This window comes from Plasmodium gonderi (genome assembly GCF_002157705.1).
Source record: "Plasmodium gonderi DNA, contig: Chr06, whole genome shotgun sequence".
In the NCBI taxonomy this organism is placed as follows: domain Eukaryota; phylum Apicomplexa; class Aconoidasida; order Haemosporida; family Plasmodiidae; genus Plasmodium; species Plasmodium gonderi.
Genome location: NW_021628931.1, coordinates 17,861 through 34,123, shown reverse-complemented (window position 1 = coordinate 34,123; position 16,263 = coordinate 17,861). Strand labels below are relative to the sequence as shown.

The 16,263-nt window shown below is 22.7% G+C and overlaps 2 protein-coding genes across 2 annotated transcripts; one reads left to right on the top strand and one right to left on the bottom strand.

Annotated features, from left to right (window-relative positions):
- Nucleotides 1–5,052: 5,052 nt before the first annotated feature.
- PGO_060020 (variable surface protein) lies at nt 5,053–6,386 on the top strand (the record flags this gene model as incomplete). Its single annotated transcript, XM_028686646.1, has 3 exons — nt 5,053–5,079; nt 5,207–6,094; nt 6,222–6,386. The coding sequence occupies 3 exons, from the start codon at nt 5,053–5,055 to the stop codon at nt 6,384–6,386; spliced, it is 1,080 nt and encodes a 359-aa protein (XP_028542447.1).
- A 6,087-nt stretch (nt 6,387–12,473) lies between these two features.
- Nucleotides 12,474–13,209, bottom strand: PGO_060010 (Plasmodium exported protein, unknown function; the record flags this gene model as incomplete). The annotated part of the gene is made up of 2 exons (XM_028686645.1): nt 12,474–12,995; nt 13,123–13,209. 2 exons carry the CDS (start codon nt 13,207–13,209, stop codon nt 12,474–12,476), a joined length of 609 nt encoding a protein of 202 aa, XP_028542446.1.
- Nucleotides 13,210–16,263: the final 3,054 nt, after the last annotated feature.

Sequence of the window (16,263 nt, the reverse complement as noted above, 5' to 3'; positions counted from 1 at the left end):
AAACTGCTGTATTACCCAATTATTCATGTGAAGAATATAGGATTATTAGTTTTACCATACATACGCTAATAATAAAATTAGTAGAGCATTATTATATATTATTATAAGTAATATGTTATAGCGAAATAAAAATTTTTGCTTTATAGAATAACAAAAGAATAGCAACTATTGTTAATTGATATACTGGTGTTTTATTGACTAAGAAAATTGATTAACTGCATACATAACTGTTAGTTACATTAAAATATATTACTTAATTGTTCTATATTATGAAGTTAAATTTTATCAAGAGTTCGATTTTTTAAAAGAATTAAAATTAAAAAATTAGATTAAGGGAAAAAATTAGCCAAAAAATATGTAAAAAAGGTAATCATATAAAGAGTAATAATAAACATAATAAGTAATTTGAATTATTCCATTTGGTAGATCAATTCACATGTTAGCACTTTCGCAAAGGAATGTTCTTCTTTTGCATTACATTACAAAGAATATTTTATATAAAAACAGTTTAATGTATTAACTAATAAATAACAAAATAAAACTTACGAAGTTTATTATTTTACAAAAAAAAGGAAAATATAGTCATACAACATATTAATGTAATAGTGCCTAATAAGCTGTATACTATTCTTGGAATATACAAAAAAAATATAAAATAATAATGTATAGCCAAATTAGAGTTTTAACCCAAATAAGTTAATGTCTTTTTACGTATAATAAAATCTCTCTTAATTTTTCCCTTAAAAAATTGTAGAAAAGTTAGGAAGTTTTACAAATTTTCACTATTTTTGCTTTCTCACTAATATGATGCATGAATTGTGTCTTATTAGAAATGAATTTAGAGTAATTCTATCAACGTCATGTTAAAACGATTTTATATTATAATTCAATATTTTGAATAACCCTAGACATTTCTACACATAAAGATTGAAAAATCGATATGTGATTATTTTACTACATATAATTAAACATTGTTCTTTTTAATTCTTTTTTTATGTAACTTTTTTTTTTTTTACTTCTTAATGATATTTTGGTTAGCTGATATTATTCACAAAATTATTATTCTACAGTCATTTTATATATTACGTTCAACATAATTCTTCATAAAACGCATTATAATACGCATCATTATTTTATATAACAGTTTTCTTACTTTATCATCAAGTTTTTTTCTAGCCAATAAAAATTGCTGTACTACCTTATTCACTTTTCATATAATTTTTTACCTAATCATGGAGTCCATTGTTTATTATTTTTTGCAAATTTATTATCATATTCTAACAAATTATTTTAATATTTTTCCTTTTTTTATAAATTGCTCCTGTATTTTTATCTTCCCGCATGTAATTGTAGAATTAATTATAAAGAGACCTTTCTATTTCGGTAGATTTAGACTTTTTCACATTTCTGTTTAGTGCATTTTTCATTCTATTTTTTCTTCTTCTATTTATCATATATGAATCCTTTATTATGGATCTTTATATAATGCGTATTTTGAAGAGTCCACATATAAACCTCATTTTTTGAATGGTCTAATCGATACAGCATTGTTTTTTGTAACTTTGCCTCAATTTTTGTTTTCTCCCTTTTTTACACCCTAAAGAATAAATACAAATAAGTGATATACAAAATAGGAATACATATAACTATAAAATGAAGCTTTAATTAGAAAAAATTTATGTTGTGTTTTATTCAGAAATTTCTTATTACTTTTAAAAAAAAGGCGAATAACATGACAGTTGCAAGAATAACTGCACCTATTATGACATTATTTTTTATAAAAAAATTTTTCAGGTATTGCACATCACTAAAGGAATTACACCCTATCTGTATTTATATTTCTACTGCTTACGCGAATGGAGTTATTCAAATTGTAATTAATATTTAATGCTGTGTTTTTATTACAATATGGTATCAATAAGTATGCTAATTTTAGCTCAAAGTATGACTTATGTTATCCTTATAGTAAGAAGTGAAAAACACATGTGAATATTTTGCAACTTCTAATTTGATATCATAAAATAAAATTTAGGAATCATATTATAATTCTCATATGGTTGATGATTCTATGAAAGTTTATAACATATGTAATTTTGGGCTACCCCATAAATTATTACTTCTTCGAGTTATATCTATTTTTTAAGAGGTCATCTTTTTCAGATGTTTTCCATTCTTTATTAGAATAAGTAAGAATTGATGAAGAGGCTTCCAAAATCTGAAGTTTACAAATATGGTTATTACTTCTTAGGATTTTCATACCCCTTGAAGCAATATTTCCTCGATTTTGAGATTGAAAATTGGAAGGACACCTAAGCATTATCTGTGTACAATGGCAATCCCACTTTTAATATCATGTTGAACTAGAAATTGCATCTAAATTGTTTGATAGTGCTAGTTCTTCGGTAGAATTAGAACTAACATATGCAGTCATATATTTTACCCTCAAGTATAATGTGGAGCTGAATGCAAAAACTCAGTATGTTATATGTATTTCCTGACACTGAAGGATCATCTCTATTTTTTAAACTTGCTTTACCATGTATATCCATTGTAGTTATTTTTATTTCAAGTTGCCCATTTATTGTACATAAATCTCGTGATTTTATAGTTTAAATTAGGATGTTGTTCCAAATTTAAACTCAACTGTTTAATATATCAAAAACGTTTAATTGGAATTTTATAATATTTCTCTCGTATCAATGGTAATATTTGAAATATGTTTATCGTTATTGCTTTTGTAGCATATTTTATAATGTTCTTTTGTTTTTTCGAACTATTAATTTATTTATTTAAATGTAAGTGTAGATCAGTTGCTGTTCTCTGAATTTTCCAACACAGAAATTGTTTTTTTTTTTTAACATCTACAACATCATCGCGTAATTCTGAACAGCTATTCCCCCATTATTGTTTCCTCGTCATGTAAAAGGTGCGTAACTTACGTTGGAGATTATTTGACCATTAATTGTAATTATAGCAATTTTTCCCCTTTTTCTTTTCCTCTTAATAATTTGAAATGTTATTTACTTTTACAGGTATACACACCTGCATTATTGAAATTTATCATTTCGTAAAGTTATAACATATTTAATTTTACTATTGAAGAATAACTATTTTAGTCCCAAAACTAGCGCCTTGTGGCATATATTGTTGGATGTTTTAAAAATAAACATAAGAAATGTTTAGAATTATAATATATTAAAATAGGAGACTGCCTTTTTAAGAAAATGTAAAATTACTGAATTTATAAAAAATTTTCTTAAGTATTTACATAAAATCACCGTGTCTTAAGTATTAATGTCATTAATGGCAGAATACCATGACATGGTTTTCATACACTTTACGCGAAACTTAAATTTAACGATAAAAAGGTGTATATAAGTGTTATGTTTATAAATGATGTGATGTACAATTTGTAACACTACCAAAGATACACATTTTTTTTTTTTCTTAAATAGTGAACCCCTAAAACCCTTTATTATTTCTACGCTACTATAAATATCACTTTGTCAATTTTTATTTTTAGAGCTTACACCTATGCTATGCATAGTGACATTTTTAGAGAAGATGTAAATTCTTTTATTCTTCTTTCATCCCCGTCATTGTATTTAATATGTTGTCATTCTTTAGTGTTTACATAATTTCACACAACGGTAAGGAAAAACAATTTAAGAATTATAGCAAAACGGTTCTACATATACAGAAACTATTTTCCATTAAGACGTCTATTTTGCAGCAAAAACATAACATATTTTTGCATAAGGCAAAAATTAATTATTCTTGTTTTCCATATATATGCGATAATTCACCTAATTTCTGAAAAATATTTTATTTATTGTATTCACATTGATTCACAGATAGACACTTTTATGTTTAATGGAACAATTTTGTATACGGTTCTTATTATTAATGCAACATTGAGGCTAGAAATTACATGTAATATATCTGATGATTATTTAAATTTGTTGTATATTTTTTTAAAAAAGTTTATCTTGTGATAAGCACAGAAAATAATTACATTTTTATCGTTAAAATAAGGAAAAGAATTAATAAGTAGGATTATATATTCCTAATGAAATGCATAATTTTGAATGAGAAGAATTTTGTATATATGTAAACCAAAAAATATTACAAGTTCTCAAACGCATTTATAATTTCTTTAAGAATTTTTACAAATAAAATATTCAAACAATTAGCTTAAAAGTTTGCGATTTTTCTCCCTATATTTACATAATATTTCTCATGAGCACAGATATTTTAGCATTACTAAAAAGAAATATTTTGTAATAAAAAAGTTATAATTTATAAATATCATTTATATAACATTTTTAAAATGTGATTTTTTAAGGTATTTTTATTTTGAAGAATTTACATGTGTTAAGACGTGTGTAGCTTTTTAACTTACATGTTCAACTAAATGGGAAATAAAATATTTAAGATTAAAATTCGTAAAAATGTAACATGAAAGAAAACAATTAAAACGCTATTTCCTTTTAACTAAACATAATATATTCTCATTTAGTAACAAAAATGCAATAATTATTAACATGAAAAGGGGTGATTCTTATTTTGTAAAGAAACAATTATAAAGTCAAAAAAAAAAAAAAAAAATTGGCTAAATATTTCTATAAAAATTGTATTTTAATTTTAAGGTAATTTAAAATTATTTTTTCTAACACGTATTTATAATAGAATTATAATGTTATGTGATAAACTGAAATCATACGAAATAAAAATTTGTTTTACAACAATATGTTTTACATATGGAATTATATTCACGATTTTCCTTGAATACACATTTAAAAGTTTAATACATCATTTGGTACCATACTAATAACGTAGTCTAATAGTAGCAGCTTAGCAGACAAAAAAAAAAAAAAAAAAAAAAAAAAAAAAGTGAAAAATTTGAGGAAACTTTCATAGTTTTTGAAAAATTAATGTAAAAGGCAATGCATGTTGTAGATATAGATTACATGGTTTAATTTTTCATACATATTTATACATGCAATTATTCAGATTATTGTTCCATTATGTTAATTTAATATATAACATAAAATGGTGCTTTCACCAGAAAACAATTGGGTAAATCTACACAATATATGTAGTGTATTATTTCAATATTCCACATATTTTTAAGAATAATAAGACTCTTTTTCGTTAATAAAAAGGTATATTTACTGAATAACATTTATTTTTTTATTTCTAATAGGAAAAAATATTATCACATTTACCTGCATATCAAATATATAAAAAATTTAATGAGACATCCACAGATAGTAAAAGTGATTACTGTAAAAGCTTAGAAAAATATAAGCCCGATGATATAACACTTTGTAATAAAATAGTAAACACTTTAACACAATTAAAAGATAAAAATAATGGAAAACAAAAACTGGGTTGTTATTTCTTTCAACACTGGTTGAACGACCAGATAAGTGAAAAATATTATAATAGAACCTACACAGGTAAAGAGAATGATATTGCTAATGAAATTTTGAATGTAGTATCAACTTTTATATCAAATTATAACATGAGTGATGCCTGCAGGGGGGGGTTTTGGGTTGATCCGGTAGGGTGGAAAAAAGACAAAGATTTGCATGATTATTTTGAAAATTTTGATAAAATCAAATGTGATAACGTTGATAAAACTATGTGTCAACATTATGTGAATTATGTTACATATATTGACCCATTTTATAAGAAGAAAATTGATGACTGCTGTGAGGAAGATGAATTAATGGAATATTACTGTAGTACCTTTGTTAGGTGCGAAAGCAAGTACAATACTCAGAAATTATTGACTCAATTAAGAGAAAGTCTTGAACTATTAAATACAAAAGGAGAGGAATCTCATGAGACATCCACTTTGCAACCGGAAACTCCTAGTGCTTATTCAATTGAAAAAATTGGAGATGATAATGACGAAGGTTCTTTTAACACATCAGATACTAGAAGGGACACAGAACCTGAGATCATTACTGAAACTCAAGACATTATTGAAACCGTACATAACAAGGTGGGCTTCAACCTTTTGAATAACTTCATAGTAACTACTTCAATACTTGGAGCAATTCTCTTTTTATTCTATTATCACAGGGTAACTATGCGTTAAAATTTAAAATATAAGGACATCATGTTATAATTTATAATTTTAATTCCTTTCAAATGTATAATTAGACAGTAAATACATTTTCATATGTTTTACCTTTTTATTTTTGTATTAGTCAACTAGGTTAGGACCAGATTATAATAAAAGAAAACGAAAAAAAAAAAAAATTAAGAATAATTATTATGATGAGTCTGAAGAAAATTTGTCTATGTATAGCTCAGAATATATATTAGAAGATCCTCAAACGAGGAGATTAAATTTAATTTATCATGCTGCGTAAGATTATTTTTATTGATTATATATACAACATGAAACCACTTAGAGTGGTATTATGAAAAAAGGAGTACTATTTTTCGAAAATTTATATTTAATAGAAGAAAAAAAAGAAGATAATGTTAAATGAACAGGACGAAACAAAGGAGTGCTACTGTGTATACAACAAGTATCCATAATTTAGAAAATGGCAAAAATTTTTGAAGATGTGGAATAATCTAAATAAAAAGGGATTGTAGAAAATATTTATAAAATTCAAAAATGTTGAATATGTGTAATATATTATATTAATTGTTAAGGATAAAGATAAGATACAATGGGAATACACAAAAATATAGAAATGCATCAAAAAAATGGAAATGTTGCAATTCTGGTTTAAGTAAATTTGAAAAGAATTCTTCACTAGGATTGTGTGAAATGCCATAATTTTTCGTTCTGTTGTTACTATAAATTTTATAAAACTAAAAAATGAGGGATAGATGTGCATTTGTACAATATGTAAGCAATATCAAACTGTGCTAGATGATGAAAATTACATATAGATATAATATTAGAAAACACTGTTTAATTTGGAGAGTTATAAAGTAAAATGCTTTGGATATCACCATATAATTTAACAAAAAGTAAATGATTTTTAACATATATTATGCAAACAACCTTTTGCGTGTTATAGTTTATAAGGAAATTTTGAAATTTAGTTTGTTTCCTTAGTTTTATTTTTTTGGATATTTTATTATTACTTTTTTTTTTTTTTTTTTAGGATGCCATATCATGCATAATTTAAAAATTCAATCAATAATAAGTAGTAGTAAACAATTTGTTAATGTAATTTAATTAATAATATCTATTGTATTCAAGAGAATATTAATTTTGTTTTTAAATATATTTTGAAAATTTTTATGTAGAAATTATTTCATTAAATATTGTTACAGTAGACATATTCAAAGGAATAACTACTGTTTCAATTACGAACTATTTATTAAAGTTTGTTTGGTCATGGAATTAATATATTCCCATTATAATATGATTACGTTTTTTTTATATTAATGCATAATTTTGAAATTGTTTAGTTAATTAATATAATACATTTTTGCTTAGTGAGCATTATTAAAAAAATTAATACACCATTGCTCTATATATATATTTAAGTTATTATATTCATCAATGTTTCTAATGCGGATTCTAGGATAAGACATTGCATTCTGTCTCATATTAAGAGTATGTTACAAATGGCACTAGAATCTTTGTTATTTATACTTTCACTGATAACATTGGAGATATTTATTTTTTGCACAAAAAATTTAATTTTCATACCATTTATTACCTAATACCTTAAAATGGGGAATGTTTTTTCTTATTATGTATTTAGGGTGTATATTACTGTGAATGATATGCTATGTTTTATTTTTAATTGTCTCTATATCTGTTTGACTTATTTGAAATTGGCTATGTGCCATTATTTGTAGTATTTGTTGTATCCTAGATTTTCTTATTTATGCATGGATGATGATGTATCCATAAAACAATGAAGTTATTAAAAAGAATTATGTATTTACAAATGAAAAAAAAAATATATAATTCAAATATGCCATATAAATAAGTGGTAAAATTTTTTAGTATAATATGAGCAAGTTTAATAGTAAATTTTTTTTTTTTTTTCATATTTGGTACATATATAAAAAGCATATGATAATGACAATAGAAAATGAAATTATATTTGAAAATAAAATGCTACCTATATAGTTGGAAGACATGGTCCTATATGGTATTAATGTAAATTAATTTTAAGAAAATAATTTAATAATCCTTATTAAAATTCTTTAGTTCGGATAAAAAACTATTATTTAATGCTTCTATGATACTGATATATATTATCATTATACACATATCAAAAAAAAGATTTAGCATAATTGCGGTCATCAATTGAGATTGTTTCACAATTTTTTTTTTTTTTAATTTAGGAAGTAAAACTGTTAATTTTTCATATATTTTTTATGACTACTCCGTTAAAAGACTATATATAATAATAATGTATTACTTTAAGGCGTGAATTACAAAATTTTTAAATAAATATTTGTAAAACACTAAACTATATCAATTCCTGTTTTTAATAAAATCTTCATATACAAAGAGATACAAATACATACATTTACAAATTAATGAAAAATTATCAGAGTAAATGAATTTTAAATTTGATAATTGATACACGCTTGTTTGATAGATCTTGCTTATAACCTTATACCATAGTATTAATATTTTTCAATAGAAGTAGCAGTTAATACATGAGGAATGTGTGAAAATGTCCTTATCACATATTTCTTTTCTGTTTGTATGATAATAATAAAAAGTTTCCCTCATAGATCATGTTCTCTTTAGGATGTTTAAAAAAAAAATATAATTTTTAGCTAAATTCGTCTATTGCTTTATGAGCTATTTTTGCAATTACGTTTGTGCAGAACAATTATTTTATGTTATGCTATTTTTTTTCACTTGCTTCTTAGAGAAATAGAAATAATTTAGGAAATAAAACGCTGTATAACTTAACATTTACAAAAACATTTATAAAAAAATATTAAAATTTTTCTTGTTGATATAATGTCTTTTTATAGATAATTCTTACACGGAATAATCATAACGCATATTAGCATATAAGCATAATTACATCTCAGTACGTTGACTTTTATAAATATAATTAAATTTTAAAAATTTTATATTTAGCATTTCATTACCCATTGAAATTTTTCTGTTACGTGTATTTTGTCTGCTTTTATTTCATACAAGTTTGGTATAAATTAATAATATTAAATATTTTTCGCTATGCACCATTTCATCTGATGGTGGATCTCATAGTCCACTTTAATGATTTGTAGTGTTCCTCAAGATTCCTATTATTTTCTCTCTTAATTTTATTTAACTTTTATATAAATTGAACAATTCTTTCAGTCGTGTTTGTTTATCCAATATGTGTCTTTTTCTTTTCCTATATAGTAACTGCTTATATCCTTCATACTCTACATATTTATAAACATATGTTGCATTGCCATCATCTACTCATCTCATTTGAATATGAACCTGTGGGGTCTCACTTGATCCACATTATATTACACCATGGGAACTTCCTCTATTCCTTCATATTTGTTTACATGGTTCATACAATACTTTCAGTTTAATATTATACTTCCATTCAGTATTGGTCTAGGAATTAAAGTAATTTTTTACATGACATTTCGGTTAATTTAATACATTCATTGTTTTTATTTATTTACCAACAGGAAAAAGAAGCTTCAGTTATATATACTGTTACTATATGTACACTTAATTTATATGACAACAAATTAATTTGGACGTTTAATCAGTCCCCATCATTTTAATAAATGAATAGCAGTAAACACTATAATTCTGAAAAAAAAAATTATTTTTTAGCAGGTTGTAATTATAAATAAACATTATCCTTAACAAATATTGTTTTAATAAACAGTTCAATGTAAAAAACTATGCTATGATAAATAGCACACACTACGCACATGGCAAAGTGGTAAACTTTATGAATAAATTTGTAATTTTTAATTAACATAAAATTTATATAAGTGAGCAGAGAGTTATTACAGATTTGGTTAAAAAATTATGTATTAACCTTTTTAAGATTTATTAGTAAATAAATTATGTACCCAAAAATACAAATTTCATAAAATTTAAATAAAATTAGCAATTACTTTACAACTCATGATGTGAAATATTTATTAGACATACATATAGCTTGTACACTCTGTATATGAATTAAGAGTACAATAATGCATGGTTAGTATGCCCATAATATTCGTTCATTTTGAGCTCAAATTGTAATAAAAACTTGTATATCATTTTTTTTTTTTTTTTTTTTTATTTATAAAGTTGAATTCATATTGAGTATATAGGTTTTTTTTCATATTAAAAATGCCATATTTTTTACGTGCAGCAAATGTTATTTTAATTGAAGTGATATTTCAAATAAATATATATGTGTATATAAATACATTAATCTTAAGAAATTGCCCCTTGAATAATCCTTGGTAAAAAAAAAAAAAAAATTAATCTTATTCTAAAATTAACAGATTCTACTTTATGGTGTTATTACTCAATTTAATATTAATATTATTTTAGAAAATGAATGATGAAATATTAAATAAATACATTCACTCTATATGTATAATATATAACCCTAATTTTTATATTATATTGATATATTTATAATAATGATATTATATTATCAAATTTACTGGTATGAGATCTTTATAAGATAACTAAAACTGCTCCTAATACATGTATAATATAAGTAAAATTTTATTTGCGTGCATATTCATAGCATTTAGTTATCTTACATCATAAGTTCGTATTAATGTATATATTATATTAAATCTTAGAAACATATTTATGACTCGAATTTAAATATAACTGATGTTAATTACAACAATGTATTTTAACAATCTTGTATCATCTAAGATATAACAAAGGAAAAATCACTGCACATTGAACCTTAGAAAAAATAAGGAAATATGATAATAATATTAAATAGTGTCTACTGTAACAATATATGTAAGGACTGAATTGTCATCATGAGTTGTGAATTTTATAGCTAGAATCATTCTTCTTATCCTCATTAATGGAATTACGTAAAAAACATAAAATATACTATTTTAAATGTATTCTTTTTACATATATTAATATTATATCTTAGATTATTGTTTTTATTATGATATAAAGTGATATGATTAAATCACTAAGATATTTTTTTGGATTATAATTTATAAAATCTAAAATGTTATCTATTGAATCTATGTTCTTCTCTTCTTCAAATTAGTACAAATTTTTTTTTGTGGGTATATCCTTTTTTATATACCCAAGAGAAAAATCATGTAAAGAAAATTATGTCAAAAAAATAATAACACGATTAAATGTATAAGAATTTCATTTTAACACCTTATAAACATAAATATCATAGTTAATATATGTTGGAACACGATTCACTTAAATGATAAAATTTATGTTCTTAAGAATGAAATTCAAATATAGCACAGTTATTGTATCTATTGATATCAGCACAATTTAAGACATATATGTGTTGTTATAAATTTGATCCAAAATAAACTCAATAATTGTATAACTTGTAGAACATTTTTTAATATATATATTTTTTTTTATTACCTTACGACTTTAAATTATTACATTCATTTATTTAGTAGATATATAATTTATTTTAACATAATTATGATATGCACAAGAGTTATATGAAATACTATCAGATATAGAACATTTGGTATAAACGTTTTTGTGCTTACCTCCATTCTTGTAATAATTGCTGGGAAATTATTGTGCAAAATTTGATGTACTATTACAAACATTTGTTTGATTAAAATGCTTTAAAATTCATTGATTTGAATTCTGTTCTTTAAAATGATTTATAAAATTCGAAATAGATATATTTTTTACATTTATATATGAGCTAATAAAAGGTGTAAATAGAAAAGTTAAATTTATTATTTTTAATAAGATGACAAATTATATATCTTCATATTTAAATTAAGGCATATCAAATGGTTCTGTTCTTCTAGTTTATGATGGAATGAAGTAAAACACAAATTAAAACAAATGAAATCGATTACCATAAATGAACGTACGCATTCAAGGCAAAAGACAGTTTGAAAGAAATTATCACAGTTTTACACGAAGTTAGAATATTTCTATAACGACAAATAATTAGCAAACTGTGTTAAAAAACTACATATATATATCTGAAACTCTTATTCTTCATAATTCTAATTATGTAGGTATATATGCTATAATAAATTCTTTGAAAAATACGGGACATATAAAAACACATTTAATAAATTATATTTTAAGAACAGAAAAAATACTGATAAAAAAAAATATAGCATACAATTAATTTCAATTAACTATACATATATATTAATGTTTGTGTAATGTTTCATGGTTAAATGTATTGCTTTCCATAAATTAGGTATACATCAAAACAATGTTAAATGTGTGATATTATATGAATAGCTATAAGCGGCTAGGTATTACTAAAATAACTTTTAAAATGAACAAATATAATAAATTATGCTAGATATGATTCCGTTTTTTTCCACCTTTTAATGTGTTTAACTACTTTTATAAATATATATAAAAGCGGCAATAAAGCTAATACAGTTGGGCCTAATGAAATATACGAAATATATTCGAAACTTCCTAATAGTTTTAATTGTTTTAACCCTATCAACAATGCTCCTATCAAAACTATACACAATGGAAGTAAATATATCAAAAAAACGTTTTTCCATGATGTTTTCAGAAATCCTCTCTTATCAATATGTCTGATCATGCTCATACTCTCTACATCATAAAGTTTATTTATTATTTTGTTCTCAAAATATTGATCAGCACGTTTGAATATGTTTGGACTTTTCGGTTCTTCATATAATCCTAAATCTATTTCCTCCATTTCATTCATTTTACATTTTTTTAAGTCATCTTGTTTTGGTTGACCTACGACATCAGTTTTTGATAATAATCGACAGGTTCTTGAATTTAATGATTTATCTATTTTTTGCACATTACTAAATGACTTATTAATGGAGCTCTATAAAATGAAAATAAAAATAACATTTTTTAATTATAAAAATACAATTAGGTCACACAATAATATTATGGTTAAAAAAAAAAAATTCATTAAACAAGAGAAGACATTTAAAACATTGTAATTTTACATCATTCTTAAGATTCTGGTGTACGAGGACACAAAAAAAAATTGCAAGAGTTTTAGCAAAAAGGTGAAACTTGGAAATTCCTGTCATGATGTTCTTATTAAGTTTTATAATGTATTTGGTAAAACAATCTATAGGTATATTTATATGTTTTAAATATCAAAAGATAGTGCGTTAGTTATTTATTAATGTATTTAATATTTCTCTAAAAACATACTGTAAAATATGTAGGGGTAATGCTTATTAAAACATAGAAACTGATGTGGGATTTTTAAAGCGATTTAATAATATTCTATATTAAAATTATAAACACATATAAAAAAAAAATTTAAAATAAAATTAACTGAATTTTTGTATAAAAATTCTGAATAATTAAAATGGTTCATATAGAATAATTTAGATAACGCACAAACTATACATGCTATAATTAAGGAAATGAGCTATAAAAAAAAAAAAAAAAAAAAAAATTCAAATTTATCTTATCATAAAGCAAGATAGCAGTCTAAAATGTAGAAAAAAAAATTAGTTCTACATATAGTGTATAAAAATAGTTAATTATGTATTTTTATATTTTTCTTTAACAAATTCTAATTTTTTATATGTTATAAAGTAAAAACAAAAATAATTTACATCAACGTTTTAATGTGGATGTTGTTATAAGGTATAAAATAGAATTCATAAAATATTAATAATATTACATATATATTATAAAATTCATAAAGTAACGAAAAATGAAATATTTTTTTAAAATTAATAAATTACTGAAAACATAATATCTTCAATTTCAATGTAGTTATTATTTTAGAATATTAGTTTAAGAAAAAAAAAGTACAATATTTATGACAGTATAAAAATTTTAGAATTTTAAATATATTTCAATTAAGAAAGAATACATTTATTATTTTCTTTTTTTTTTTATTATTTTACATCAAATTGATATTTTTTAGAAACAACAATAACTTTAAAAAAAAAAAAAAGTCCTAAAATACAATTAGTTAGAAACATATTTTACGTGTAAAATTAAGTAATTTTGGAAAACATTTTTCAAGTAAATATTTATTGAACATAAAAACGTATAGAATAAGATGGTAAGAAATATGATATGGAAATAGGGAAATTTACAAAAAAAAATATTTAGTAAATAATCCTTTTTTTATTTCACTTCCGTGATACACAATTATTGTATTCATAAGTAGTTTTATAAAAATTCATTTTTAGTATACAAGTCAATATAAATGAAGTGTGATGCATGGAAAAAAATAATTTGAAATATAGATATATTCTACATTACTTTCAAAATGCTCATGTTTCAATGATTACCTTCACAATGACTTGTACCTGAGTGACTTTCTTATAATTTAAAAATAACATTATTTTATTTGCATCTCATGAATAGATATATATTATAATGAAGGAATTAATTATAATAAATAGAGTAAAAAAAAGGTGAAATTAGGTTAATTTAATAATATTATTTTAAAAAATTTTAAAAAGTCGTACAATAATTAACATACCTATATGGACTTTTTACAAGCCATAGTTAAGTCTTCATATTAAATGTGTTATTTTGCAACATTCTTGTAGGGTTGTCATAAAAAAAATTCTCCACTGTATTATAATTATAAGTAAATCATTCTCATTTAATATTTATTAAGATAAATTAACATTTATTATTATTGCATGATTTAAAAGAATAACTTAAGAAACTATAATAATAATAATTAAAGTAAAATGTTGATAATAGAATAATACAAAGAAATGTGCTAGTTTTTAAGCGCACTTCTTTATCCAAAAATTTCATTCTGTGTGCTTAATTTTTCAATAGGCATTTTAGATTATTATCATTTATTATCATTAGAAACTAATTTAAAGAAAATTTTCTTTTACATATATAAATATAAATGATACCTTCAAAAAAAAGTGTTTTCTAAACGGACACATAGTGTTAATTATGATGGCATCTCATTATGCTATTCTTTCCATTATATATAAATTTTTGTAATTACAACTTCACGTAATATTATGTTAGTTGAATAATTGTTAAAAAAATAAAAATCTGTATTTTATTACATGTGCACATATTTTTTTTTTTTAAAGCCAAAATTAAACAGAAAAAATCGAAACATTTTTAAGTACGATTATTGTTATAGATAGCTATTCATAACATTACATCATTAAACTGAATTTTAAATATAAAAAATGAAATCGATTTTGTGAATATAATAAAAAACAAAATGAAACGTACCTATAATTAAAATAAAAGAAATAAATTATGCTTGTTTTAGTAGGTATGCTCACAAAATAAACGTAAATTATGTGGTGTTTAAAATTGAGAATAAATATTATTGACAAACATTATGTATACATGAATACGTAAAATCGTTAAAATGTGTAGGATACACTATATAAGCAAATTTCAACAGAATAATAGAAGAATAAATTGAACATAACTGCAAATCACAAAAAATATATATTTGATAAGCATATAGTTTGTAATTTCATAAAATGAGGTGAGAGGTATATGCATAGTCATTTTTGAGAAATACTGGAGTTTTGCCTATATATGTACATACGTTAGAATTTAAGTTTACAATGAACTAATATAATATAAAAAGGGAAAAAAGGGACGAATTGATAAAAGAAAAGGTTTTCTAAATAAATATATTTTTACAATTTTTTTATAAATATTTTAAAATGATGCATTATGCTTTGAACTAATGCTACATCATAATATTTTACATAGTAATTATGTTGTATCAAACGATATTTTTGCATTCAAAAGAACATTTTGAATATGATTAAATCAGTTCATAAAAAGTATGTGTGTCATTATTTTTTAGAAGTATATTTTTTAAAATTTTCAAGAACATTTAAAAAAACAACAACAATGATAGAACAGCAAAGAAAAAGACACAATAAGCATTCACAGCAATAAAATTGCACATACAAGCAAGATATTCTACTGAAAAAAATAAAATAGAAAAAATAAGTAGAATGTTTTATTAAATGTAAATGTTTTAAAGATATATTTAGGAATTCGTCTGCTGTAATTAAAAGTTTATAATTAATTATTTTTAATGATTTTTTCTTAAATTAGAAGCCTATTAATAAAAAACAAATATTTTTTGTTAATTATCCTATATA